Genomic DNA, 27,693 nt, shown 5'->3' with positions numbered 1-27,693 from the left:
GTGAGGAGCAGCTGAGCTCCCTGTGTTTGCTCAGCCCAGAGCAGAGGAGCTGAGGGGAGGCCTCATGGAGGAGCTGAGGGGAGGCCTCATGGCAGCTGCAGCTCCTCACAGGGAGCGGAGGGGCAGCGCTGAGCTCTGCTCTGTGTGACAGCGACAGGGCCCGAGGGAACGGCATGGAGCTGTGTCAGGGGAGGGGCGGGTGGGGGTTAGGGACGGGGTCTGCACCAGAGGGTGGTGGGCATGGAACGGGCTGCACAGGGCTGTGGACACGGCCCCGAGCTGTTGGAGTTCAAGGAGCACCTGGACAATGCTCTCAGATACTGGGATTGAATTTCAAGTGGTGCTGTCCACTCCTTCCAGCTCGGGCTATCCTGTGATTCTATGATCAGTCACACTGGAGCGTCAAGGTAAGCAGGCATATGAATTTCAGAGTATTTATAGCTACTTGATCTAACTTTAAAAATTATTGGAGTGAAACTCCATCATTCATTTTTTCTATGTTTTTATACATTGGTTGTAAAAACAATCCAGCCACGGGCATAGCGGAGTTCGGTGAGGTGGAAGATAAGCCACAGGGTACTGTCACAGTTCTTCTCTTGCCTATTGCCCTGTCAGCTCGCACCCTCAGCACCTCTCATTTCTCCTGTTGGCATCAGGACAACCTGCTTTACTGCAGGTGTCCCTGTTCATTGCAGAGGAGTTGGACTCAATGACCTTTAAAAGGTCCCCTCTAACTCCAATGATCCTGTGTAGTTTTACAAAAAAAAAAAAAAAAAAAAAAAATACTGTTCTGCTATATGGTTTACCTGCTGTAAAACCAGCTGCACGTTCTGCTATATCAGTTCTCTCCAAACACCCTTTGAATTGGTTCAGGTACTCAACTCTGCCCTACTTTAAAACTAGTGTATGAGATGGCTTCCTGTATTTTGTAATCAAGAACACAGAATAACGGAGATTGAAAAGGACCTCAGGAGGGCTGTAGTCCAACCTCCTGCTCAGAACAGGGTCGGCCATGAGCTCAAGTAAGCATCAGGGCTTTAACCAGCCTGTTTTTGAAAACCTCCACAAGTGGAAGTTGCATAATGCCTCTGGGATAGTTGTTATATATATATGCCAAAAGGCCTACACACATCAAAAAGAGCTTCCAGTGCAACATCGTTTGCATCTGGTATCATCCTGGTGTACGTCAGACTGCAGAGTAAAGAAGGGAATTGCTTTAAGCTGATAACTGTCTTTGGTCAACAAAAATGAATAAGACAATATCTGTATGTATGTTTTAAAGTATCTAAACACTGCAGGCTATGGCTGAAGGTGGAGACAGCATATATGACTTCTTATCATAGAATGGCTTGGGTTGGAAGGGACCTCAAGGATCACAGAGCTCCAACCCCCCTGCCACAGGCAGGGCCACTCACCAACCTCCATATCTAATACTAGACTATCCAACCTGGCCTTGAACACCTCCAGGGACAGGGCATCCACAACCTCTCTGGACAGCCTGTTCACCACTCTCTTGGTAAAGAACTTCCCCCTGACATCCAACCTAAATCTTCCCTCCTTCAACTTAAAACCATTTCCCCTTGTCCTGTTACCTTGTTACCTACCCTTGTAAAGAGTTGTAGTTTGCCTTCTTAAGGTTAAGTACAAGGTACAGAACAGACTACACGAAAAAGGGTTTTCCCTTGATAAAACTGCATTTCTGCAGGAGTGCAAGTATATGGGAAAGAGGTTTTAATAACACTGGACAGTCTCGAGCACTACAATGTCAAGGTGATATTTTACTGCTGTGCCCAAGATAACAAAACTACTGCATGTGAAGGATTCTGCACATGGTTTGACCTACGGCAGTTTATTTGTAAACAATTGTTACATGTGCCAATAATTTAATTGAACACAGACTTTGTACATTTCAATGTATAGTGTTAAGAATGTCACACTAGAAGAATTCAACTGTATTCAGTTACAGCCATACTTTAAAAACCTTCGAAATACAAACCATTAGGAATACTGTACAAGCAAAAGGAAGATCTGAGAACAATGGTGGAAAAGAAAAAAAAAAAATGAAATAATATATCATGATCAGAAATCTGAGAACAAGTAACACATGCTTTCTAGTTGGCTCTTGAAGACCTCTGAGTACACTCATCTAGAATAAGCACTACTTGGGCTGTACCGGAGCACAAAGCCAACCTCTCCTTCACACATTAAAAATAGATCTTGCTGAAGACAAACTTAAAATAACTTACAATGTTAACAATGCGTGAGATTTTTCCCCGACTTTCAATAAAACTACCTGAAGAAAAGAAACTGATTTCATTACTTTATTTGCAATACAATATAAAATAGATTCTTTTGGTATGAAGATCTTAGAGACCTTATTTTTTTACATCACATTTAAAACAAAAGTCACACACTTTGAGTCTCTGGACCATCCCAAGCACTGGAACCGTAGTCAAGTTTCAGGTATTTTATGGACTTCTTTGGTTGCAATCTATTCAGTAAACTTCAGATATGAAGACTTGAACATTCAAGCTCTAAACTAGTGTTGAAGCACCTAAATTATAGTAGCTTGATTTCTAAGAATTGCCAACATATCTGGAATTTTCACCATTAACAGCAAGATTTGTGGGTATTAAACAACTCTGAAGAGCAGACTACTTTTATTTAGAAGCTACTAACATCCTTCACTCAGTAACACTGAAGAGTACGCAGTGAGGAGAACAGAAACTTTAATCCGTTCTTAGACTTTCATACAGCAGATTTAACTTGTACTATCATCAATTCTGTGCTTGTATAGACATTGTGCATGGCAAAATTTAATACAATATGCCAAACTAGCTCATCTATTACAGTTCACTGTAGCACTGAAAGTATCACCTATGGTAGTGAAAGTGTAAATCATGATCTACTGCTTAGTTCCCCTACAGCGCTCGATATTGAATTAATCTTCACATAACAACTCTCACAGTAAACCCATATTCGCTGCGATTTCTAGCAGACTGACATCCATTTCCTCTTCAATTCCTTTGAGGGAAATACGACAACTTAAAAAAAAAAAGACTATCAAAAAATAAGCACTTCCAGTACAAAAGTAACTGTAGTGTAAATAATTTCCTGTAATCTAGCTCTGTAACTTATGCAGAATACTAAATTCGGTTGCTGTTGGTAAAATACATAACACAACAGATGTAAAAATATATATAAAAAGAAAAGAGCAGCAATGAGCAAACTGTAGTACTACAGACTTCCAGTTCTTAAAGCACACGTCCCACACTTACACATCAGGAATGTATATAATGCCAAGGAGAAAATAAAGGGCCTTTCACAGTCTCAGCTGAAGTCGCTGCATTATTCTATTGTGGTACATTTTCCCTTTTCAAACTTATCATGTTTTTTCTTACAGCTATAAGGAACAGGATACAAACCCAAACGTTGTCATTTTTCTCCTCGTTATTTTCCCGCATCATCAATGCCACAGATTCTTGGTCCGTTACATAATGTAGGCTAGTAAAGACAGGATGGTTGTCTTATTTTTACATTGTTTATATCAAGGCAGTTCCAGTAAAGAAGAGAGCTGGCAGAGTACTTAGTCACCTGGATTAAAAGTCTTAGTATTCCACATCTCGTATCCTTGTGCGCTAAAAGGGACAGACTTTTTTTTAAGCTGGAAAGAAGTTGTTAATGCCTAATATAAATGAAATCACGATACATAATATCATCCCCTACAAATAGAGCCAGAACGTCATTTTAGATGAAACAGTGCACTGTTAATGTTTGTCAGAATGAACAGCTAATGGTTAAAAAGAAAACAGATTCAGAGAAGTCTCTGCCTATACAACTTCTGCTACTATCTTTCTTTGTTAAGGACAGTCATTAAAAAATTGAGAGATCCTTTCTTTCAAACATTAATCAACAGAACATATCTAGTTATCTACCTTGAAGTCAACATCAAGAGTTTTCTCACAGCAATCATCAGCAACGTCAAATAACAATGTGGAACCAACTCACAGTGTGTCCCAAACCTTCAACTCCCGGTTTCATACACAGAGCAAAACAAATCCATTATCATAAAGAACTCTACAGAAAGGGCCAACCACTTCAGCCTTCCCATAATTCCACATCTCCACTGAATTTTACCAGAGATGAAAGCACACCATCCATCTTCAGAATGGCCTTAATCATTAATAGGGTTTAAAGCCTACCCTAATATAGACCCTGAAAGCATCGAATTTCCTACTGCACTGATTTGTCAAGGCCACAGTATTAGGGTGAACTACATAATTCAACAATTCTTAATGCCCCGTATCACCATGATACATTTTTTAAACAGTTGGTATCACTGAGCTTTTACAGGAAGAGCCAAATCTCCTACCTTTATACAGAAAGGCTTTCAGTATTACAGTACAAAACTAAACAGAATTTATGTCTGAGTAACGAACATAGAAAACTACTATTGCAATTTTGTGGTGACGGCATAGAAATTCAACAATCATCAGAAAGCCTACGAACAGCATGTTTAGTTATAAAACAAAGATTGTCTCAAGATAAAAATAGTGCTGACGGCTAAAAAGCTCTCTGTTGCAGCAAGATACGCAGTAATGAGTAACAAGTTCTAGACAGGTTAAGCAATTCCCCAATACTGCAAGACAGCACGTTTTTGTAACACTACTTTTACACGGGTTATGCTGCAGCAACAGTACACTTCTTAGTGGTTGGCACTATAAATTAACCATAATAGAAGAAAGGCATTGAGTGATCAATGTGCGAGAATCTCTATTTGACCTGTTCCTTAGGTGTGGTTGAAATAAAAACTGAGGAAGGGGACCGTCCATTCCATTCAGATAATACACCTTCTTTGAACATGAGATTCTTGGCAGGAAGTGGAACACCCATGTCTGCAGAAGTTGGCTGCAAAAGTGAACTTGAACAACCAGCATCATGGAGCTGATCCAGCGTTGAAGTACCTTCCTAAAAACAAAAATTAGAAAACTGTCTTAAAAAAAAGAGAAATAATGAAAGATTCAATAGCTAGAATATAATAAGCAATTCTAATCAGCAAATTTAGTATTTCTGAAGTGTGCTTAATCCAAACCACTATGACAGTAAAAATAGAACAAAGGAAAGCATGAAATAGGCACACAGTTGCCTCAGCTACATCTGTGTGTACATACACATTTAGGTTCCAAGAAGCCTTCATGGAGGGCTGAGACTTAAAAATTAAGGGAAGATCTAGCAAAGTGAATATGCAGCTATGAAATCTTCAAGACAGCTATCACATCAGTCTGAGTGTGTTAAGCACTGCTACAGTTTCATATTGTGCTAGGAGGTGTATATATATTCAGAAGTACTGACTCGATCATAGTATGAGTAGGCATATTTTCCATAAGTTTGGTTTCTCACCTTAAAAAAAAAAAAATAATCACTTCAGCATTTTTCCCCTCCCTATACAGATAACCATCTGTGTGTGCATCTCAGATACAGCATCTAAAAGATTAGGAAGAAGTCATTTGAGACTAATGGATGGCTTTAAGGCTTCAAACTTCTGGAAACATCCAATGTTCTCGTGAAGAAATGGTTTCAGGATCACACCATCCATAACACTACCTAGGGTAAGTAACCTGCAAGTTCCTTATCCTACTGAAAGGATAGAATTTTAGACAAATTTATCAGAGCATAAGCAACAAAGTAGATTCCGTGTTACATGTGGACACATCTTGATAGCATCTATTTCCATGCAGAACTACAGGAGGCTGTGGAGCAGGCATTTCTGCTTGCTTGCCATGCAAAGTTCCCCTTTCTGCCTTTGCCCTTAAGGATTCTGCCAACATCTGTACTTTACATACTTATTCATCATCAGGGAAGGGAAGAACTCACCTTTTGTTACCAGAAGAATTTGAATTTTACAGCACTTAATACAGTTGCCACTTACAGGAGGGTAAGAAAAGAAAAACAAACACCACACACATTTCTATTCAGCAAAGAATAACAAAACAGAGCAAAGAACATCACATAGCAAACAGAATTATTTACTCATTGCTTATTCCTCCTTACCTGGAATGAATGAACAAAATTAAGGACCTGCAAGGACAGCTTTCTACTGGAATGTAACAGTTTTTGAAGGCTGTAAAAAGTGAAAGAGAAGAATCTCTGAACAAATACAGAAAAATCAAAATACATGCCATAAATTCCCAACCCTCCAAGGTGCCCCAACTTAATCTAGTAAAGAAGTATCATAGTAAACTGCTCAAAAATTACTTCTGTAGTACCAGGCATTACATGACAAAATAAAAAGCTTTCAGACAGGAAGCCTGACAATAATATTAGCGCTGATGAGGTACTCGAATCATCTCATGTGCTTGTGAGTCCAGCCAGCTAAATGCTGTTTTCCTGATTTACTGTGTTAAAATGGAATTACTACAGTTGAAAAATATTATTTTACATAAAATATATTAAAAAATTAGACTGCAGCATGTTTTCTTCTTATCAAGGACATTGTTGTGGACTTCAGAAGCAGGTAAGTGATACACTGTTAAAAGCAAGTCAGCTACTATAATAAAATCCCTAAGCTATGTTTTCAAGCAGCCTTTTATTTATTTTCCAGAACCTAGGGGAAAAAATATATATATATATGTATGTATGTATGTACGTACACGTTGCTGGGTGAGTAATCTTTCATAAAGAAAAGCTACTGTCAAAAGCAGAAGTCAGCTTGATCATAAGGCAGCACTAAGCTCAGGAAATAAAATGCCAAAATCAAAGAGAATTTCCACCAAAAACAAATGCATTTTACATCCAACCACTATTAAGAGAGTTTTTTTGGGGGGGTCGGGTGGTGAAGAAAAGAAGTCTGTGCTAGGCCAGGAAGGGGAGATCACCACAAAGGCATCCTAAACTTACCTGATGTTCAGATAGCTTCCTAGAAAGAATTTATTTTCTACCTTGCAAAAACAAACAAAAAAGCAAGGCTATTTTTTTTTTTTTTAGTGGGCTACTAAGGCCTAGTGGTTCACTAGGCATTAACATTACAGTTGGTACCCTTGAGTCAAAAAGTGACACCATCATCTTATACACTGGAGGTAGGAACTCTTTGAAACTTAAACTGGTTCTGGTCCATTTGTCATCAAGATGTAGATACCCAAATCATTTTGTAGGAACTCTGGACATAACACAACTGTTAAATCTGCAGCTGGTGAAATAAAGCTCACCTTTCTTTTCTACATAATCCATGAGTGGCTATTTTTCTGCAGACTTTCTGATTCAACTCAGAGCTGAAGAGAGGAATGCCAAAGCATAATTCCAGAGGAACCCATTCCAGTTCTGATGTGGGTACTAAAGAGACAAACAAATTAAAAAAAAAAAAAAGAGAGAGAGAGAGAAAGCAAGTTCTGTCAGGTCAGATCTATTCTCTCAGATCTACAGGACAACTTAGGCTTTTTTGAGGCAATTCATTTACTCAACTGCTCAGAGATTTAAGAGAATCTGAATTTTAAGAAATAAAACCACTTATTGTCTGAGATGACAAGTACAGCAGTATCTAACAATAATATGTGTTCAGATCCTCAAAAAGAAGGCATCTTGCCAGATAGAAAATGTTTAGTACAAAACATCTGTCATGGTTTTACCTTCAAGGTTTTGCTTGATTGCAGAATCCATTGATGTTTCTTCTATTACCATCTCAAATGACTCTGTACTCCCATTTACATCAGATCCTGATGCTAGATCAGCATCTCCTAGAGGTAAAATAATCCTTACATAAACATTTAGATGAGTATATGTTTAATTACCAACTGATGTAAGGAACTTGACACAAGTTTTTCCCAAAAGCCATATATAAAAGCTGCTCTGAAAAATAATACCTCCTATTTTATTATGCCAGTCCACATTGTCAGAGGCAGATGTTGGTGATGTGGCAGAAGAGTTGAACCTTCACACCACCATTCTGTTAATTTTGTAGTGATACAATAGATGGCAGCAGAGGGACAGTCTGACATGGACGTACATATGAAGCAATGGTGTGGGACTGAACCCCTTCATGAGTAAAAATGGCATCCATTGATGTTTATAGACACCTTCTGAACATTTATGGAGACCAAACAGTGGATGTGATGGGTGGTGCATTACAGCAGTGACAACAGTGTGTTACATCCTCTGCTGCAGATTTTTACAACGGCAGCATGCAGGCTCTTGTTCATCATTGGCAAAAATACATAGCTAATGGTGGTGACTATGCTGAAAAAAACAACAACAACAACAAAAAACCAACAGTGTTTTATAGCTAAAAATTTGTTCTATCACATAGTGTTCTTTGTTTCTATGGAAATAAATAGGAGGTACTACTTTCGGAGCAACCTACATAACTATTAAACTAGAAGAGATGTTACAGAGAAATATAAGGTCTTACTGATTTTAGGATTTTAGAGCTACTTATGGATCTTCAACACACTTACGAAAGATTAAGTTCTGGCATATGGAAATGACAATTTACATTTTAATGTTTTAAAATGATTTCTTCCCCCTTCTGCTGGTTATTCTAGTCCAATGATTTTCAGTTTGTATTTGCTAATTTATGCTCAAAGGGAAATTAGGAAATAAGCCTACTGACAGTAGATTTACACTCAAGAGGGGGTTTCTTTCTGTGTTGGATGATATCCAACACAGGCTGGGAAAGCTGGGCCTCTTCAGTCTGGATAAGAGAAAGCTCCAAAGGGACCTTATAGCAGCCTTCCAGTACCCGTAGGGGGCCTACAGGAAAGCTGGGGAGGAACTTTTTAGGAGGGCAGGTAGTAACAGGACAAGGGGAAATGGTTTTAAACTGGAAGAGGGTACATTTAGACTAGACAGTAGGAAGAAAGTCTTCACTGTGGAGATGGTGAGACACTGGAACAGGTTGACCAGTGAGGCTGTGGATGTTCCTTCCCTGGAAGCATTCAAGACCAGGCTGGATGGGGCTTTGAGCAGCCTGGTCTAGAGGAAGGTATCCCTGCCTATAGCAGAGGGATGGAACTAGATTATCTTAATGGTCCCTTCTAACCCAAACCATCCTATGATTCTATATCATGTAGAAATCCAAATAATGCAGGGGTAATCCTTTGCTCAACTTTGCTGAAGTAACAGTTTGCAAATTAACAGAAGACACACACACACACACACACAATTACTGCTAACTAACCTCTTCCATCAGAAGCATCACTCAGCTTCCTGCTAGCTTGCCGACTTGTAGGATTCAGCATAGTGACATAGCCACAAAAATGCTGCAAGTCTACTTTGTTTCTCAATACCTTTAAAGCTGAATGAATGCCCATGTTCACACGAGAGAAGTCTAGAAGAAAGAAAACACATATCCCAGTTTACTTTAGTGAAAACCTCCTCCATAGCCATATAGTCCATGTCTAGGCTAAACTGTTTTTTATTTGGATTTTTTTTTTGTCTCCTTTAATGCTACAGATTAGTGATAACATGGGTGGACATGGGATAACACTTAAGAAGATGGCTGTCTTGCACACAGACAGTAGAGATGGCTAGGTTCAGCAAAGAAAAAACAACGTCCAACTCTCAGCGTCACAGTCCTTTATGAAAAATCCAATACAAGAACTTCCACAGATCTGATATTCTGAAGAATTGTAGTACAGTACTAGAGGGTAACAAGGAGTTTCAACACTGGCTTCTTAATCCTAGAATTTTTCAAGTTAAAAAACAGATAGCCCAGAGAGGACATATATGAAAGGCAATCCATTTTGAGCCGAATAAAAGTTAGACTATGAAACTAGCTTTATTTTTAGTAGCCTAGATAATACTAGATTTCAGATCTGCAAATTTACACTTTGAGGAAAACTCTCAGCTAGAAAGTCTATGGCCAATCCAAAGCCTCCTCTCACCAAGGAGCACATCAGAAAGTTAATTTCTGCTTTTTAAACTCAGTTGAACTAGGAAGACTTTGAAGGAGCAAAATTTGCTAACAAAGCTCTTCCTTTGGTGGGAAATCCTCCATCATAGTTCCTAGTACTACTGTTTGCTTTTGGTCTCACCTCTCATAGTTAAGAAATGCTGAACAGAAGTGAGCTTTACAAAAGAATATACGCTAATTAATATGTATTTACAAATAAAGATTTAGAAGTGTTTGCTGAAGTTACTTCTCAATGCCTGTGCTGAAAGAGAACATTCTGAATACAATGGAATACAGAAAGGAGTGAACTATATCTACAAGTTTAGGACCGACTTGTCAATAATTTAAACATTCTTTCAATTTTTTATCTAACTTGGCTCATAATTACTAGTTTTGTCTGTTTTACAAGTATTATTGCAACCTTGCTGCACAAGGTAACATTCAATAATGGTGGCATGGAGATTACATTAAATAAAGTTACCTCCCTGCTGCTCAGCTTCATCAAATGGAAAAGGTATATGTACAGTTTCTCCCATTCCATGCATGCCATGCCCCTGAACATCAAGAAAATCACATTAGGCACAAAACAAAAAGTACTCATCAGCTTAGCTTAGTCCTAATTGTGCTCTCTGTTAAAGGCCATTGATGAAACAAACATAGAAATATTTCTGTATTATAACTCTTAAAATAAATAGATTGAATAAGATACCCCATCCTCTCCCCCTAAAATGCACGTGAATGAAGATAATTAGTTAAGCTTCATTGAAGAGGAGCAGTTTCTTGAATAATAGCTCATATTCTCAGTCACCTTATACACCACTATCATCCAAAAGACTTGTGGATCATTCATTTTCATTTCAGTTTACCATATCCTCAATGCTCCTATAAATCCCCATCTCATTTTCATTTAGCAAAACTAATATTTGCTCATAATGTAATAATGCATATTACATATGCATTGAGTTCAAAACCTATAGTCTTTACCCCTTCTAAACCACACCAGCAATGGCTAGTTAAACATTTTTCAGCTCCCAACAAAAGCAGAGGTCTCCTACATTCTTAATCTACTCTTTGATGTAATAGTTTTACTCAAAATTATGTGTTTTCATCATTTGCAGAGTGTATTCCATACCTGAATTAGAACAGCTGAATGCGTTAAAGCATCATTCAACATTGTGAGCACATTTGAAGTAGGAACTACTCCTGGGTCATGGCCCCAAGACGTTATAAGTAAGCGATCATAACCCTAGAAGACAGAAGGTTATTTACAGTAGTTATTGACTATCTAAGCACAAAGTGAAATGCTGCAGTTAGGCTAATAGCATGTTACAATTCTGAAGTTACTGCAGATTACAACTCTATAGCATTACACTTTCTACCAAGGATCACTCATGCTCATATTTCTGGTAAAGATAGAAGTTTGCCAATCTCAAATTTTGGTAGTTTGAGTAGGAATGTATCTATCAACCGTCCCTGTAGAACTAGGTGGCCCTTGCAGCAGTCTCCTAGCAAATATGAGATGAAAATAATTCCAAATAAATCTACATGCTAAATAAAAGCTAAGCTAACGCTGTCAAAAGAGAGCAATGATATATCAACTCCAAAACAGCTACCCAAAGGGAAGGGACAGGAAGGCAAGAACACTGACAAACTTCCCAGTTTTCAAGACTGAAAATGTCTGTAGGAGTTTCAGAAATGTCTCAACAGTTTCTCAAGATGACACAGCAAAATAAAAGCAGGAAAGAAGCACTTACATCAGTACACAGAGGGGGAAAAAAGAAAAGGGCTCTAACAAGTTTGTGATAACGGAGAATGTGAAACCAAATAGTAGACAAAAAACAGACCCATCAGCTCTCCGAAAATACAGATCACTATAGAAATGTTCTAAGGCAACTACACTGAATGTTTTTTTATTAATGAAAATACATGATCTATTTACCATTAGTTTAAGTTACTGACAAAGTTTCAGTCAAGCTCTTTCTTAGAAGCCTTACAGAATGCCTTCTGCTGTATGTGTCTTGGTTCATTTATTCCTGTTATTTTAAAACAAGTCTTAGAAATAGAAGTACAACAGTTTTCAAATTAGAAAGGACATGAGGAAGAAGAGAAGAGATATGAAAGAGCCTAGAGGAATGGAATATACATCTACAAATACAAGAGCCAGAGATGACTGCTGATGTGGGTACATTTAAGAATATACATACTTCTCTGAATGCCTCCATGCTATTGCAGTGTACTCAGCTCAAGTGTCTCCTCTGAATTAAGAGGTGCAAACTGTAGAGATCACTCTCCAATTATAAATATGAACAAGACCACTTTGTGAATCTTGTTGTCATCAGTGAGAGACAAACACTGCTACGTATCTGCTGTGTGTCAATTACAGTTAATAGATACCAAATTTTTCGGTTCTGCCAAGTTTAAAAGTCGCCATGATCACTCCCAACTAGGTTTGCCAAGGCTACCTAATACCTAAAAATACTCCTTTGTGGGACACAAATCCCTCTGAGGGCCAGAATGGAAAAAAGCAGCACCTGAAATCTTTCAGGCTTGAACTGGACATACCAAGAGCTACAGATGTTCAGCCTGGGGAAAAGAAGGCTCCAGGGAGACCCCAGGGAGACCAGCAGCCTTTCAATATCTAAAGGAAGGTTATAAGAAAGAAGGGGACAGACTTCAGCAGGGCCTACTGTGCTAAGACAATGATAAATGGTTTCAAACTGAAAGAGGGAAGATTTAAACTGGATATAAGGAAATAGATTTTTACAGTAAGAGTAGCGAAGCACTGGAATAGGCTGTTCAGAGAGGTTCTGGATATTCCTGGAGATATTCGAGGTCAGGCAGAACTGAGCTTTGAGCAACCTGCTCTAGCTGTAGGTGTCCCCATTCATAGCAGGGGAGTTGGACTAGTTGACCTCCTAGAGGTCCTGGAAGAGTTCCTTCCAACTCAAACGACTCTGATTTTATACTACGTAAAACTTGTTTCTAAGAAAGCTACAGTAGCTACTTGATTATATCTCAGATTACAGCTATGTGTGAATTCTTTAGTATACAGCACATCTCCGAAACATTAAAATAAGGAAGAGAAAAATCAATCTGTACATAGACTACCTGAAAAATATCTGGAAGTTTTCGAAGACGTGTTCCTTTAGAGAGCAATAGAGAGGGTGGTCCTTGTCCAGTTATGTGGTAAATATACAGTTTGAACCAAACTGAACTGACTTCTGGTATTGCAGGTCCAATATGCTAAAGAGATTATTCAGAAAAAAATATAGCCTATTATTGCAATTCTTACATGTACAGATATAATTTAATAATTGACAGTTTTAAAGAAACATAAAGCTAGTTCTGCAGCATAGGAAAGAGTATAAATGTGTTAATTTACTAAGGACAGATGATATTTGCAGGGGGGCTGGAACTACATGATCTTAAAGGTACCTTCCAACCCAAACCGTTCTATGATTCTATAATATTGTAGGTACTTACTTTCTCAGCAGTATTTTATATCAGCACAAGTTCAAGAAGAAAACATCTGTGGTTAACCCTACTTGATAGGTAAATTGTTAATAAATTAAAGTGAAGTAAGTATTCACATTTTACACAGTAAACTTTTTTTTTTTTTTTAGAGTAATTGCAATACTATTCAATATGCCAATAATTATGGCTCTTTAGAAGAGACACGTAGCAGACATACATAAAAACAAAGCTACAGAAGTATTTCTATTAATACATACTGTCTTTTCCCCTAGTTTTTTGTGGTTTTTTTGTTTGTTTTTTTTTACCTGGGGCGTACAGCTACTTATAGGTCGAATTTCATTGGTGAGTGGTGCCATGGAAACCAGTAGGATATAATTCTTGTTGAGAACTCTACTGCAGGTAGCTGGATCCAAGCCAAGCAAACTCTCACATCGTAAGAGATCCAAGGGAAACCCTGTGATGAGAATGTAAGATTCTTGATTATTTGAAATGGAACATAAAACCTAAAGCATGATTGCAGATTTTCCATTCCACCCTCTAAGCCACTAATACAGTATTTTCCAAAACAAAGTTTTAAGTTACATACAGACTTATTCAAGTTAATCCCAGTAATTTCAGCAGTTCAAGTAATACAGGATTCCCTGGCAGAGCTACAACTTTGTCCTCACCAACTAACTGATCCCAGAAAAGAAAAGCATACAGAATTACTAAAAGAAAAGTTAGGCAAGATTTTACAAATATCTATCTTCATTAGAAAGAATACACTCATTTTCCTAATTTAGAAAATGTTTTTTTAATAGAAAATTCCACTTGAATAAAAGGATTACGTCCTTTATTACAGCCTTCAGAAGTACACGGTATAAAACCAAACCCTTCCTCAAGTTCAGCTCGTCTTGCCACCATTACCATTAAGCTTTAATCTTTGGACATTAAGCCTAAGCCTGTGCACCAAATCTGTCATTCAACACAACAACTCAATACCACAAACTCAAAGGATGAAGCAGTATTTTTTTGGCTTCAAAATACTTTTAATCAAACAGGGTACTGATTGCCTTCTGATACAGCTAAGTCCGTGGCAGATAAATAAACACACTTAAAATATTTCCTCAAAAGAGTTCCCAGTACCGTTAGTTGGTTGGTCAGGCTGTACAGCTTGTGCCCCTAAGTCTTTATTATGCCGCAAAAACAGTATTGTGTTTCTTAGTGTAAGTGCATGATCAAAGTATCGCTGTGCTTCCCCTTCACCTGTGCTTTGAACCTAAACAAGAAGCAAAAATAAAGGCATACAAATGGCATGTTGTTTGCACAAGCAATAATAACGCAACAGGAAAAATCAACAAGTTATCATTTGAAAGCTTTTTAACTGCATAACAACCCCAAAGGTTATACACAGCAACTATTAAATGAAAAGTGAGTCTTGGCCATGTTAGTTAAATTGTCAAAAAGTACATAAGGGCATCTATAAATCTGAGCCATGCCTCGGTCTTCAAGCAAAAAGATTTAAATTTCCAGTACTCCTGACTGGTGTAAAAGAATACTGCAGTCTTTATCTTTAAAAGGTGGATTGGTTCAACACTCTAGAATATAACAGTCAAGTTTTCCTACAAAAACAATACACAGATTTTCAAAGATATTGACATCTTACTAAAGAAAGTGATTTGCATTTAACAAACATGCCGTAACACAGGTGTACATACACATAGACCTGGGCAAACACAGTTCTTGAATTCAATTTGCTTACCAGACATTCTACACATTCACATACATGCATAGTGTGTTCCACAGTCACTTGCTGCATGGGTACTGTTAATAATCAACACATTAACTGAACCACTTGGATTTGGTATGATGAGGAGTGTTCATATCATTCTATTGTTAAACAAGGCTCTTAGAGCAGTCTCACAAAATGAAAACACTGAAGGCTTTTTGTCCCTTTACACTATTGCTGAAAAAACATTCGGCCAAACATGCAGCAGATTACCTTCTCCAGCTCCACCAAGAAACTGTCAAGAGACTCATCTGACAGCTTCCCTACTTCAAACATAGTGACCGCATGACTTTTCAAGTTCTGGAATAATAAAACAAAACTGTCTTAGTTCCTTGAAAAGAGAATGGGTAAGCAAAAACTTTATTAAGCAAGTGTTTCTTAGCCACAACAATGTAATAGTTGATAAAATAATTATAGTTATGTTATGTGGAAGTAAAAGCATTTTCAAACTCTACATGCTGAGTCTTAGTGTAATGCGTTGAACAGTTTGGACATACTGGTGAAAGATTTCCCATCATTAGAAAGGCAGTGAGGGTAGAATCAAACAGGAAGGCAATACGCTTTGTGTGTCCGCTGGACAGATTCAGGCTGCTCACACTGGCTGTTTCAGCTGAAAAAAGAACAAGGAAAAAAGAAAAATACATGATCACATTTGATTTAAACATGAAAACATCAAGTCATACAACTATTTAAAATAATCAAAAAGCCTCAGTTAATGCCACACTGAGTACAACAGAATTCCCTTATCGCTGCTGAATAATCAATGTTGATCATTCATGTACTGGTATCTTAGCATCAGCTAATATTGATAACATAGATAAGCAAAATGCCTGATTTTCTAACAATGAGGATGAATAAACCAAGAGTTAGACTTCACCTCCCTGACTGTATAATTCATACAAAAAGACTCACAGATTTTACATTTCATTTGTTTATAAACCCCTTTATAGCTTACAATGCTATAAAGGAATTGTTCCTAATGTATTAGATTCATTGGTCGTACTAACCTGGATCATCTTGACTGTTGGTGTCTGTATCTGTGGCTGATGACCCAGCTTCCTGTACAGGACTTCTGTTTTCCCCACTGTCCCACGAAAGCAGCATCTTTTGAGGATCCAAAGTGCTCCTATTAACGTGAATTAAAATCCACATCTATCAGTCACTGCAGCACCAGAAAACTTTCTGCCTTCCACTGCTAGTATTCCATGCACAAGCATACCCAACACATGCCTTTCAACGTTTCTGAGCCCTAAATCAGTCCAGCTTGATGGTTCTTAGAGTCCTGCTTTAGCTTCAGCAGAAAAGTTTACTTGGTGGTTTGAAAAAAATACCAAGTTTTGAATAACAGAACTGAAGAAAGAAAAGTGATCAAACCACCACTGTTCAAGGAAAATCCAATGAAAAGTCTTATTCACTTTGTTCTCACACTCTGAGTTAGCATCAGAGATAACTCAAAAAAAAAAACAACCAACCAGTGTCTGAGTGGCTTAAGAGAAACTGAATTAAATCAAGTACCTGTCAATGCTTAAATAATGTAACTTGACACTTCAACTTGGAGAATCTTTTGCTTTCTATTCACATTATCACTTCCCAAGGATTTTATATAGATAAGTGTATATTAAGAGAGTCTACAATTGAACTACAAGAGGACCTCACAGCAAGCTTTATGTACATACTCACTGGCAGCTGTACCAAGAGACATCGTCTCTATACTAGCATAGTAAGAACCTTTATTTCCTCCCCAGCACTTCAGAACAAGCACACACTTGTCTGCTTCAAAAGTAAGCAATGAAACACTTAAAAAGCTACCACTGAGTAATGGCAATAGAAGTAGTATTTCAAGGATGCATTACCACCCCTTATCCTCAGATTAGAAAGAGAATCAAGTACCCATGTCACTATGCATATGTATATGCATATTAGAAAGCCAAATGAAATTAGAAGTCAAACAAATAGCTCTACTTCAGATTTGGGTTCTAGCTTTCTCTTCAAAGAGAAATACACTTCATAAAAGAATGGAGATACATACTTCAGTCTGTTCACTGAAGGAACATTCTTCCATGATGGATGAAGGTTATCCAGATTTATTACTTGGCCTTTTTTATGAGCAAAGCCTAATCGACAATACATGGACACGGCATTCTGAAGAAACACACAAGAATTACACAAACATAATAAGGAATTGCAATATGAAACCCCTCTATGAAGCCAACTTGCGAGACAGTGAGGTTCTCACATCAAATAACAGATGTGCAATTCACATACCTTTACTAAAGATAAGTCAATCTCCAGGACATTTGCAAGCTAAAAGGAGAAAAAGAAAAGTCAACAATGCAAAACTCATAATGCAGAGTAATCCACAGTTCTTGGGCTTTGGCATTTTTTGTTGTTTTTTTCCTCTTTATTTTTTAACACAGACTGTAATGGTAGAAGCAATTTTGTCTTGATCAAAAGCAATGGGGAAAAAAAATGGGACGAAGTCTCATGATTGTTCCACTTTAATCTCATATTTCTTTTGCATGCATTATCTTCTACTGTGCAATTTTTAGGTTAATCATGGATATTGTAAGTCATACAGAGAAGAAAATAAAATCTGTGTGTGTTCAACAGATATTTTTCAGGTGCTTTTTCCCCACACGTTCGAGAATCAGACCTTATAAAAAAAGCATTAAGATTACAAATATTTATGCAAAAGTTACATTCTTATTTTAAGCCAACACCCAGCATGTTTTCACTATCAGAAATTTTTAATTTTCTTAATTCACAGTAGCAAAACAGAACCAATATGGTTGGGACACAGGGAAAACAGACTCCAATTCTGGCCAGTACAGAACAAGCTGCATAAGTTATTCCCATATAAATTCACTCCAGCTGCTGGAGTTGCTTCACTGAATGTGTATCTTGCCTGCAGAACTACTGAAGTTAAATTGCTTTCCTTAGTATTGAATATATCTCAAACTCTACAAGTCAGACAATACCTATAAGACTCCTTGATACCTATCCATACTTCTGCCTTAAGTATTTCACCAGTGTGCTCTGGGCCCTTTCATGGTTTTCCCATCTCCGAGACACAAGGTGAGTTTTACTTACCTCTGCCACATTAGTGTGTTCATCTATTGAAACAAATATCTTGTATAGGAGTGTTTCAAAGTAATCGCCTTGCACTCTGTTCATCACAAAACCTTCAAGTGGCGGCACTGAAAAGAATTACTTGCATGATTACAATTTGGTAATTTTCTTTTTTAAACTGAAACCACATAAAACAAAATAAAACAGAAAACAGAAAATAAAATTACAGTGTTATCTGTACTACCATTTTTACAATGGTATCTGTATTTCTCAAGCCTCAAAGAATAAAAGCCTAAAGAGAGTTTATATGGTACTAAAATTTCTCCTCACCCTTAGGAAAACAATGGTTGTCAAAATATTTTCTAGTATTTAAAAAAAACCCACTCTGCTTTGCAACATTGTCTTTCAGACTCCTGCTCATCCGCTACAGATAGTTCCTAGCCACCCAGCCCATAAAATGGTTTTCTAATGCCAATGGAGACTAAGTTGTTAAAGAAAAAAGTGAGTGGGGGTTGAGGTATGACAACAAGAATGAACAAAAAAAAAGTCAGCCTTCTTCCACCCTGGGCTGGGAAGACCGAAGCTAGTATTTAAGTAGCAACTCTCTCGTATGTAGAGAGCATTTGCTTAATTGATCTCTATTACAGTAATGACATGGAGTTCTGCATGGGCAGGTTTCAAAAGTGTGCGTCTTTACACAATTCAGAACCCCTTGAGACTTAGCACAGCATGAGTTGTTCAAAGGCAGCCATATGCTGCACTAGTTTAAGCTCCTACCTAGCGCCCAGACACAGCATGCTATTATAACTGAGGTGACAAAACATAAAGGATGGAACTGATATCTATTAAATAAAATTCAAAAAAAGCTGAATCTGAAAGAAAAAGCTGTATAGGAATCAAAAACTCAAGTCCTTTTAGCACAGCGGCTACATTTATTTACATCATGATTCCTTTTCATTGCAAATACACAGGAAGGTACTTAAGTCGTACTGTGAATCTTTAAAACGATCTCAATTTACATAGACATTTATATTAAAAGATATGAATTCAAGTTGAAAAAGTTCTACATACAATAAAACCTATGTCTTTATAACAACTGAAATAAACCCAAGAAAATGCGGGTTTATACTATAAAAATATTTACTTACCTGCTATACAGCTGTCATCTGATATTGGTACATCGAGGTAAATAAATCCCTTGTTATACAAGCCTGTATAAAATAAATACCATCTGTCAATAACACTGGAGTAGGAGAAGCACACAGGTTTTCATTAATATATGCAGAAACGTAAGGCAGACAACCTCTTAGATTCAAGCTCCATTTTTTTGACCGTGTTCAAATAGTAAGAAATTTCAAAACCTTTTCTTTGAAAAACAAAAAGTTTCAGCTCCCAGCAATACCAGTTTTGTCATTTGTATTTTTAGTTTATCTCATTCTCATATACCCTCTGTTCCCTCCCCGAATCCTTATTGTCAGTTTCTAAGAAAGGAACGTGTTAAATTACTTGAAATAATATCAGAGCAACACCTCCTAATGGCTCAGGGTTAAATCATTTACAAAACTTAGACTGCAGTCTGTACAAGTCTTGAGTATTTCCCTCCACATCCTCCCAAACTTTAGCTTTCCTCAATCCTTTTATACCTAAGTTTTCAGACAATGCTCTCTGAATTTACTGAGCAAGATCTACGCACAGAAAAGGAATGCCAATTAAACACTTACTGTGAACTACATTGAAGTCTAATGAACCAGCAAGCTGAGGACCTGAATCGATTATCTTATCAATAGCAGACTTCTCCGATGTAGTGCAAATCTAAGTAAATAAAATCACGTTAGTTGGTTCCAGAAATGAGTCTACACAACTTGAATAATACCACTCAAAGAAAACAAAACAAAACCATGAGCATTTCACCTTCAGATCAGTCACAGGTAATACAAAAATACAGAAAGCAACCATGTTCTTCAAAAAAATGCTTGCACTGAAGAATTCACTGTGCTTCTTACTGAAGTTTTTACTCTTGTTCCTACACAAAGTTACACGTGCTCCAGGAACAGTATTTAATTGCACAGGTTTTTTTTTTTTTACTACAGGGTCTACTAGCTCTGCTCTTTAAAACTTCTAAATTAAGTAGTCAGACACTCAGCTGGAAACATTCTAGAAAGAGGTTAATTTCAAAACCAAAGTAATTTCCTTCAGGTTAACTATTTTGCAATGTCAGAATGTACGTAAACACTGTCCGAGATATTCCCAGTAACAGTCAAAGGAAGTTTCCATCACTGCATTAACTATGCTCCAATCTAAGGTAAAAGGTAAACCAACAGAGAAAGAATTAAATACAGATCAGTAGACCATAGCTGTCTGTAGAAGAACTGTGAGAATGAAATTGGATACTGTGAAAATGAAAGTAGAACGATGACAAAATATTAAGCCAGCTCACAAGTTTTTCAAGTGCAATCAATGAAACAAATGTAGATGCAAGGAGCAGAAATGAAGATAAGTAACAAATAAGGTCCGCTAGCATTGAAGGTGAAGATGTAGTCAAATCCAAGATGTCAGAGCTAAAACACGAAATTTAAGAAGGCATATTTTGCTGCTTGTTCCCTATAAAGCACAGCAGCACACGCTTCAGTTCCCAGTTTTGCTGACACAAAGCAACCTCAGCACCATACGTGACACAAAGCACAAAGGAGGAAGAGAGCAGAATATACCAACAAAGAATGATACCACTTCTACCAGTTCCAGTCTCTATTTCCATGACAGCGTTGTTATAAAGCTCCAACCTCCAACCGGTCTTTGTGTGGAATACACAAAGGGAAGTCTGTTTTCAGGAACTATGAGTATTCAACCAAAATCAGAGCCGCCAGCTGCACTGAAGTACCTTGATGTCATCCTCAGTGATGTAGCCAGACTGCACAACCCACCAAGCTTCTATGGTAATTTCCACAGGTTTCACAGGTAACAGATCACGCGCAGTTTTCCTTCTGAAAAATTTCTGCAGTGGTACAGTCCATTTGAGATAGAAATAAATAGCACTTCACACGTGCAGGCAACCATCTACCATTATATAACCTGATTTTTAAGTACATTATATTTAGACTGGGCACACAGATACTATTAGCCTTGCCTTTTAGTAAAGGCCCCCACTTGATCAGAAACAGATGTGCTTCCCTCCTCTCTCAAATTATATGAGATTGGGATGGAAAAAAATTATTTACACCTGATATTGTCAGACGAAATCTCCACATACATCTGTACTCTGTTTGTCACTAACTAAAAGTCACACTATCTAAAGACATTAAGAACAAGTCCAAGAACAGCAGACAAGTATACAATTGGTCTATTTTAAATAAATTCAGCAGTCTTAAAATCCATTTCAAGAACACAGTTTATTTACTTTAAAAGACCGAGACTCTATATTCTCAGTAAGCATGATGCTATAAAAGTACAGTGAATTTCAGTACAAGAAAGAAAAACTAAAGGGCACTGTTCATTTACACACTTAGCTCATTCTCCATTGTATAGTTGGTACTTTTAGGTTCACTCTGTCTACTTCATATTTTGGTGGACACCCTTGTATTTGTTGACTGTTTTTCTGTTGTTTGTTTTTTTTCTTTGTTGTTGTTTTTAAAGTAATGCTGAATAACCTGTTCTTTAGTCTATTTTGGTTTTAGTACTTTTAAGTTACTAAAGTTAACTTTTAAGTTACTTAAGTTAAGTACACAAGTTACGTTGTGTTCAATTACACATAATATTAAACTAACAACGCCCACAAAATTTTTCCACTATTTCCTTTAAAATCATGCACTATGGGCGAGGGAAGAAAGAAGAAACTGAAGACAAACTTACCTTTGAAGATCTACATTGGTTCATTAGATCTATATATTGGTTTCTTCCTATACCAAGAAGTCTTAGACCTGGAAAATAATCAAGTTTTTATTTCTCTTGGAAGGGTTTAAGCTGAAGATACATAAAATCTTCTTGAAAGAATCAAGCCTACTTGTAACTAATACTTTTACTTAATCCCTCTTCCCAAAATAAAAGAATACCTGGAGGAACTAAATTCAGTCCTAAATGAATTTGGCCAAGAACCACGTGCATCTGAAAAACAAAATCTATTCCTATTCATTTACTTTACATAGATTTCTTTAAATAATAATAAAAAAAAAAAGTATCCAGTTTCTCTCAAGTCACAGAGTAGCAGGGAACAATCCAACTCTTTTCTCTTCTACCTTCACTTCAACAGGTAATTACAATGCTTCACATCAAGAGAAATAAAGTTGTACCTGTTTTGATCAACAGGGTGCTTTTCTACCCTACTAGCACACCACGCACTCCATTAGAACTTTGTAAACTAAGAATTACAGCACAAAAGGCCATGTAAGCCTATAAGGAAGATGACTAAGATCTAGCTCTGTTCAAGTAAATCACAATTTAATTCTATAACTGCCAGCCTTCAACCACTAACAAATTACGTAAAGATACTGGAAAACTACTCAGGAGCTTTAACCCATATTCTGTCTCAGTTGTCAAGGACAATCATTCTGTTCTCCATCAAGTTCAACATGAGGTTATGCGTTCATGTCCCTAATCTCCCCTTCTTGTGCCCACAACAGTCTAACAGAAAGCAAGACAGTCTATCTGGCACATCCAGGGGTATCACAAAGCAACATCCTCTTCTCTTGTACGTTGTTCCTCTTTGTCCCCTGGTGCTAATTCACAACAGAGCCAACAGCCTTTCAGAGTCTTTCCAAAGCTTTCTGCCCTACACACCAAAACACACAGTGGGAAAGTATCAGCTGCTCAGCGGAGTGACACAACAGCCAGTAAGACTTTCCACCCAGAAGCCCAAACAAGAAGGCACTACATGCAAGGATAGAAGCTGGTTTTTTATCATGCCTAGTAGTACTCAAATCAGCCCAATTTCTGTGCTTATCATACAGAAAGAACATTGCATGGAGAGCACACATTCCTGAATACCACTACTTAAATGCTTCTACACCTTCATTCACACATTTGTGTTCAAGCAAATAGATGCCCCACAAATTCCTTTTCAGAAGATCCTTAACTCCAATTCATTGAAAGCAGTATTGCAGCTAGAAGATACTTACAGTCAGCAGCAGTAAAGTTGGGTAAGGAATCATAGCTTTTTTCACTGTTCATTATATCCTGAAAAAGACAAGAAAATTTAATTGCAACAAGAATGTCACTGCTTCACAGAAGCAAATGTAAAATTCATCCTTCAAAAAAAAAAAAAAAACAACCTGAAATTAAATCAGAAATCTATTAAAGTCAGTACAGTAATTCTGCCTTGGATAATGTTAATTTTATTCATCATAGAAGATGTTTTGGATTTGTGATCAAAACAATGCTGATAATACATGAGTGTCTTAGCTACCACGGAACACTGTGCTTACACAGACTCAAGGACATCTCAGCTTCTCAGCCTACCCTCCCAGAGAAGTGGCTGGGAGTGCACAAGAAGCTGGGAAGGGACAGAATCAGGACAGCTGACCCAAACTGTCCAAAGAGACGTTCCACACTGTATGACAATATCGTGACATGGTATTCAACAACACAAGCTGCAGGAAAGGAGGGAGAGAGGAGAGAGAATGTACCAAGCTACAGCATTTGTCTTCCCAAGTAACCATTACACGTGATGAGCTCCAGGAAATGGCTGAACATCTGCCTGCTGATGGGAAGCTGCCAACAAATTCCTTATTTAGCTTTGCTTGTGTGTGCAGCTTCTGCTTAACCTACTGAACTGTCTTCATCTCAACCCACAAGTTTTCTCACCTTTAGCCTCAACAATTCTCTCCCTCATCTCTCTTACATCCAAATAAAACAAAAAGGTTGCCCGAGGGCTGACAGAAAACAGAACCATCTTAGTACTCATAGAAAAAGTTTTGATATGGTCAAGTGCCATTTCTGAAGAAGAAAACAACTGTACAAATGTGGTGTTCTTTGTTGTTTAGTTGGGTTGGTTGTTGTTTTGTTTTTTTGTTTGTTTTTTTTTTTTAAGCAAAATTCCCTTTGTTTTATTAATCAAACAGAATGGGATATTCCTTTCACAAGCAGTTTGAGATGAACAATCACAAACTTCGAGGATCAAAAGAAAGATGGGCCTAAACATGAGTTCTACCTAACTCCACAGGACAAAGTCCAGTTCTTGAAAGGTTTATGGAGGTACAAGGGTGGAATAAAAAAAAAGCAGATACAAGTAGTTATCTAAAAGCTGCAATTTGTTAGCAGTTCCTACCCAAAAACAAACAGATCACCTGACACTGTCTTGCATGCACGCCAGAGTCAACACTGACATCTCTAGGACATAATACACCATTTCTCACCATAGTTTTGCACTCACCTCCATTATGCCTGTGTAATACGAAAATGGTGTTACCCTCAGCCCTTTCACCATTATGTCAGACAAATGGTATGGGTACAACATCAGATGGTCACGACTGTATTTTAACAGATCCTCGTAATATTTACGTTCATCTTTCTTGACGTGCTTAACTACAAGAAAAGAGGAGAAAAAGTTGCATTGTTAGATCAAGTTCAGTCAAAAATGTCTCAACAGAAGACTATGAAATTGTTATACTTTTTGACTGACAGAAAGCTAAAAAAAAAAAGTAAATAAAGGAGGGCAATATGGCATTTAGCACCCAGGGATTCCTACATACAATATAACTACTTTCAGACCCATTACACATCAGAACAGAGCAGATTCACTTTGCAGGTTACCAGGAAGTGGCCCATTGAGTCAACTCATGCAGGCTCTGGAAAATGATCTGTTCATTAGTGGAATTATTATCCACTGTAAAAGAGGACTGGACACAGTCAATGCAAAATAAAATGGAAGCCTGCAAATGAGCCTGGACTCAGATGCAAAGACTTCTCGTGATGTTTTATCATTTAGAAGTATTTCAGGGATAGAGGGACCTTTAAACAGGACTAGTTCTTGCAGTTTTATAGTAAAGGCAATCTTCCACAGAGAAGGTTTGGGCAGCAATTAGAAGTTAGCTTCTTTACTCACCTAAGTTATTCCGGTACCGTAACTGATTGCGGATGCTGTAGAGTACAACCTGCCTTTCATACTCCCTCTGAGAGTTTCCAAGAGCCTTAAAAATAGAAAAGCCTTTTAGCTAACGTGCACAAAACCTGTTTTAGTTAAACCAGAGCAAGGTGTCTCATAAGGAAGTACATGCAGGCATTTGTTATTTAATGAGTCTCCCACTTCATAGCACTGATAGTATCTTCAGTTCCTCTATGAGGTCAGAAGTGTCTTTAGTTAAATGGGTCCCTCCACGCAAGATGGAGAATTAAATAATTATCTCTAGATATTATTTCTTTTCCTAGAGCCACTGCATCCAAAAAAGGAGCCTGTCATCTTCAAATCAAAGGTTATAAATGTTCTTTTAGGCTACATGAAGCACTGAGCATTACACCAAGCATTCAGCATCTTGCAGCCTTGAAGAAGCGCCCAGAATTACTGCAGCACAAATCAGTAGCTGTGAACGACACAAAGTTTCAGCCACGGCACCTAAGAAGCTTATAATGAAATAAATAATGAAACAGTTCAGCTGTAATTTCCCACAAGTAGGCAATCAAGTGATCTTTGGTCACAAGATTAAGGCATACAGTGCTTCACTATCCCAAAACAAGATAAAAAGAGAACTCTGGTTAATGTTTTAAATGCCTTATTTCAAAAGCCATCCTGCAAAATTCTTCATGTTGTTCTTTTGCTCTACTAAAAAGTGAGCAGGTTTTCTTCTCCTGGTTCCCTCACTTGATGTTTATGTTACAAAAGATCCTTAGATTGAAAAGTACTGAATATAAGGGAGGTTCTTCCCCTCTACTCTACTGTGATGAGGTCACATCTGGAATACTATGTTCAGTTCTGCATTCCCCAGTTCAAGATAGGGAACTGCTGAAGAGAGTTCAGCGGAGGGCCACAAGGATTATTAGAGTCCTGGAGCATTTCCCATTTGAGGAGAGGCTGAGACTTGGATCTGTCCAGCCTAAAGAAGAGAAGACTGAGAAGGAATCCTATCACTGCTAATAAATACCTCAAGTGGGGGAATCAAGTAGCTGGAACCACGCTCTTTTCCGTGGTACACAGTGACAGAATAAGGGGCAACAGTCAAAAACTGCAACACAGGAAGTTCCATATAAATATGAGGAAGAACTTCTTTATTGTATGGGTACAGAGCACTGGAACAAGCTGCCAAAAGGGGTTGTGGAGTCTGCTTTGGAGAAATTCAAGACCCATACTGGAGGCTTTCCTGTGTAACCTACTGTACAGAACCTGCTGTATCAGGGGGGTTGGACAAAAAGACCTCCAAAGCTACCTTCCAAACTTTGCAATTCTGTGAATATACAGGACAAACAAGCAGAGTATCCATGCACTGCAGAACCAAGCATTAGAGAAGAGAAACACACTCACAGGCAAGATCCATAACTGATTTAACTTTAAAGTATTTTCTCCAAGTACAAAAATAAGACTATTCTAAAACTAAATACAACAGAATTCCAGAAGCTACATTAAATAACACATTATACACTGCTGTATTTTCCACCTTAATCACATAGCATGGCACTCTGCTGGGTAAGTAAATGTATATCACCATTCACATTCCTCTGTAAGAGGAACTACCTCAAACTCAATGGAGTTAACGATTCCGGGCCTGCAGTCACTACCCTTCCTCTCCATCCTTTGCACAAGAGCAGGAGTTGTTTTCCACCACCTGCTTCAAACATCACTTAGCTTTGGAGTGGAGATGGAAGCCTTTCTCTTGGCCTGACACACTACCTGAGTGCTGCTGACGGGGACCTGTGAAACCTGGCACATCAAACTTTCATGAGTTGTTTTTTTCCCCAGGGCCACACAGTGCACAGCTCCCTGACCACACAGCAACACTGCTCTCTCATGACACCAGGCTGGGTCAGCTTGCCCCCAAGAAAGGATATAGAGACACTCACACCTTTCTGTCTCCACACAGAGATCCCAATTTCCCCAATAGCCCCCCCCCCCCAAAGATAGGCACCACCCCACTCCTATGTGCCCCTCTCTACAGATACACGTCCCCAACCACCACTACACCCCGCTCTCTCCACATTATGCACCCAAATCCTCCAGCAGAGCCCCACATTCCCTTCTCCACCGGTGGGCCGAGGCCGCCCACCCACCCTCGGGGTTGGCAGGGCAGGGCAGGGTCGGGCCGGGCAGGGCCGAGCCGCCACCTCACCCCACACACCGCTGCCCGCGGCCAGGAGATGGGGCCGCCCGCACGGCGCTACCTGCTTGACGCTAGCCGGCAGCCGGGCCCAGAGGTAGTTGTGGCGGATGTGGAACTCCACGTCGATGTTCATGGCGGGGGGAGCCGAGCACGCCGCACGGCCCCACCGCCGGGGGGCGCTCCAGCCCCGGGGCCGCTCTGCTCTTAACCCTCGCCGCTACCGCCTCCTCCTGCTCGGCCGCTGCCTCTACCGCTTCCGCGTC

The 27,693-nt window shown here is 38.5% G+C and overlaps 1 protein-coding gene across 2 annotated transcripts; it reads right to left on the bottom strand.

Moving 5' to 3' along the window:
• Positions 1-1,830: 1,830 nt before the first annotated feature.
• Positions 1,831-27,693, bottom strand: FAM91A1 (family with sequence similarity 91 member A1). Of its 2 annotated transcripts, none has more exons than XM_001233959.5 (24): positions 27,492-27,693; positions 25,228-25,312; positions 24,556-24,707; positions 23,303-23,360; positions 22,041-22,108; positions 21,073-21,186; positions 19,916-20,006; positions 19,343-19,405; positions 18,216-18,322; positions 17,391-17,429; positions 17,155-17,267; positions 16,133-16,251; positions 15,623-15,735; positions 15,339-15,425; positions 14,483-14,615; positions 13,663-13,811; positions 12,992-13,126; positions 11,016-11,129; positions 10,365-10,437; positions 9,170-9,319; positions 7,623-7,730; positions 7,206-7,329; positions 6,052-6,121; positions 1,831-4,968 (listed from the first exon to the last, which is right to left on the bottom strand). In XM_001233959.5, the coding sequence occupies exons 1-24, from the start codon at positions 27,561-27,563 to the stop codon at positions 4,774-4,776; spliced, it is 2,532 nt and encodes an 843-aa protein (XP_001233960.2). In that variant the 5' UTR covers positions 27,564-27,693; the 3' UTR covers positions 1,831-4,773. The 2 variants fall into 2 exon arrangements, with proteins under 2 accessions (XP_001233960.2, XP_046794225.1); XM_046938269.1 differs by lacking the exon at positions 27,492-27,693 and adding an exon at positions 25,638-25,736.

The sequence above is a fragment of the Gallus gallus genome, chromosome 2 (genome assembly GCF_016699485.2).
Source record: "Gallus gallus isolate bGalGal1 chromosome 2, bGalGal1.mat.broiler.GRCg7b, whole genome shotgun sequence".
Classification (NCBI taxonomy): Eukaryota; Metazoa; Chordata; class Aves; order Galliformes; family Phasianidae; genus Gallus; species Gallus gallus.
Note: the sequence above shows the minus strand (reverse complement) of the source record. Positions and strands in the feature narration are given on the sequence as shown.

Excerpts from the sequence above, each read along its gene's own strand:
- FAM91A1 (XM_001233959.5), bottom strand. The coding sequence starts at position 27,563 with ATGAACATCGACGTGGAGTTCCACATCCGCCACAACTACCTCTGGGCC. Across the intron at positions 13,127-13,662 it reads TAAGTAGCTGTACGCCCCAG|CATATTGGACCTGCAATACC; the intron begins GTAAAAAAAAAC and ends TAATCTCTTTAG. Across the intron at positions 7,731-9,169 it reads TGATGCTTCTGATGGAAGAG|GAGATGCTGATCTAGCATCA; the intron begins GTTAGTTAGCAG and ends TTTTACCTCTAG.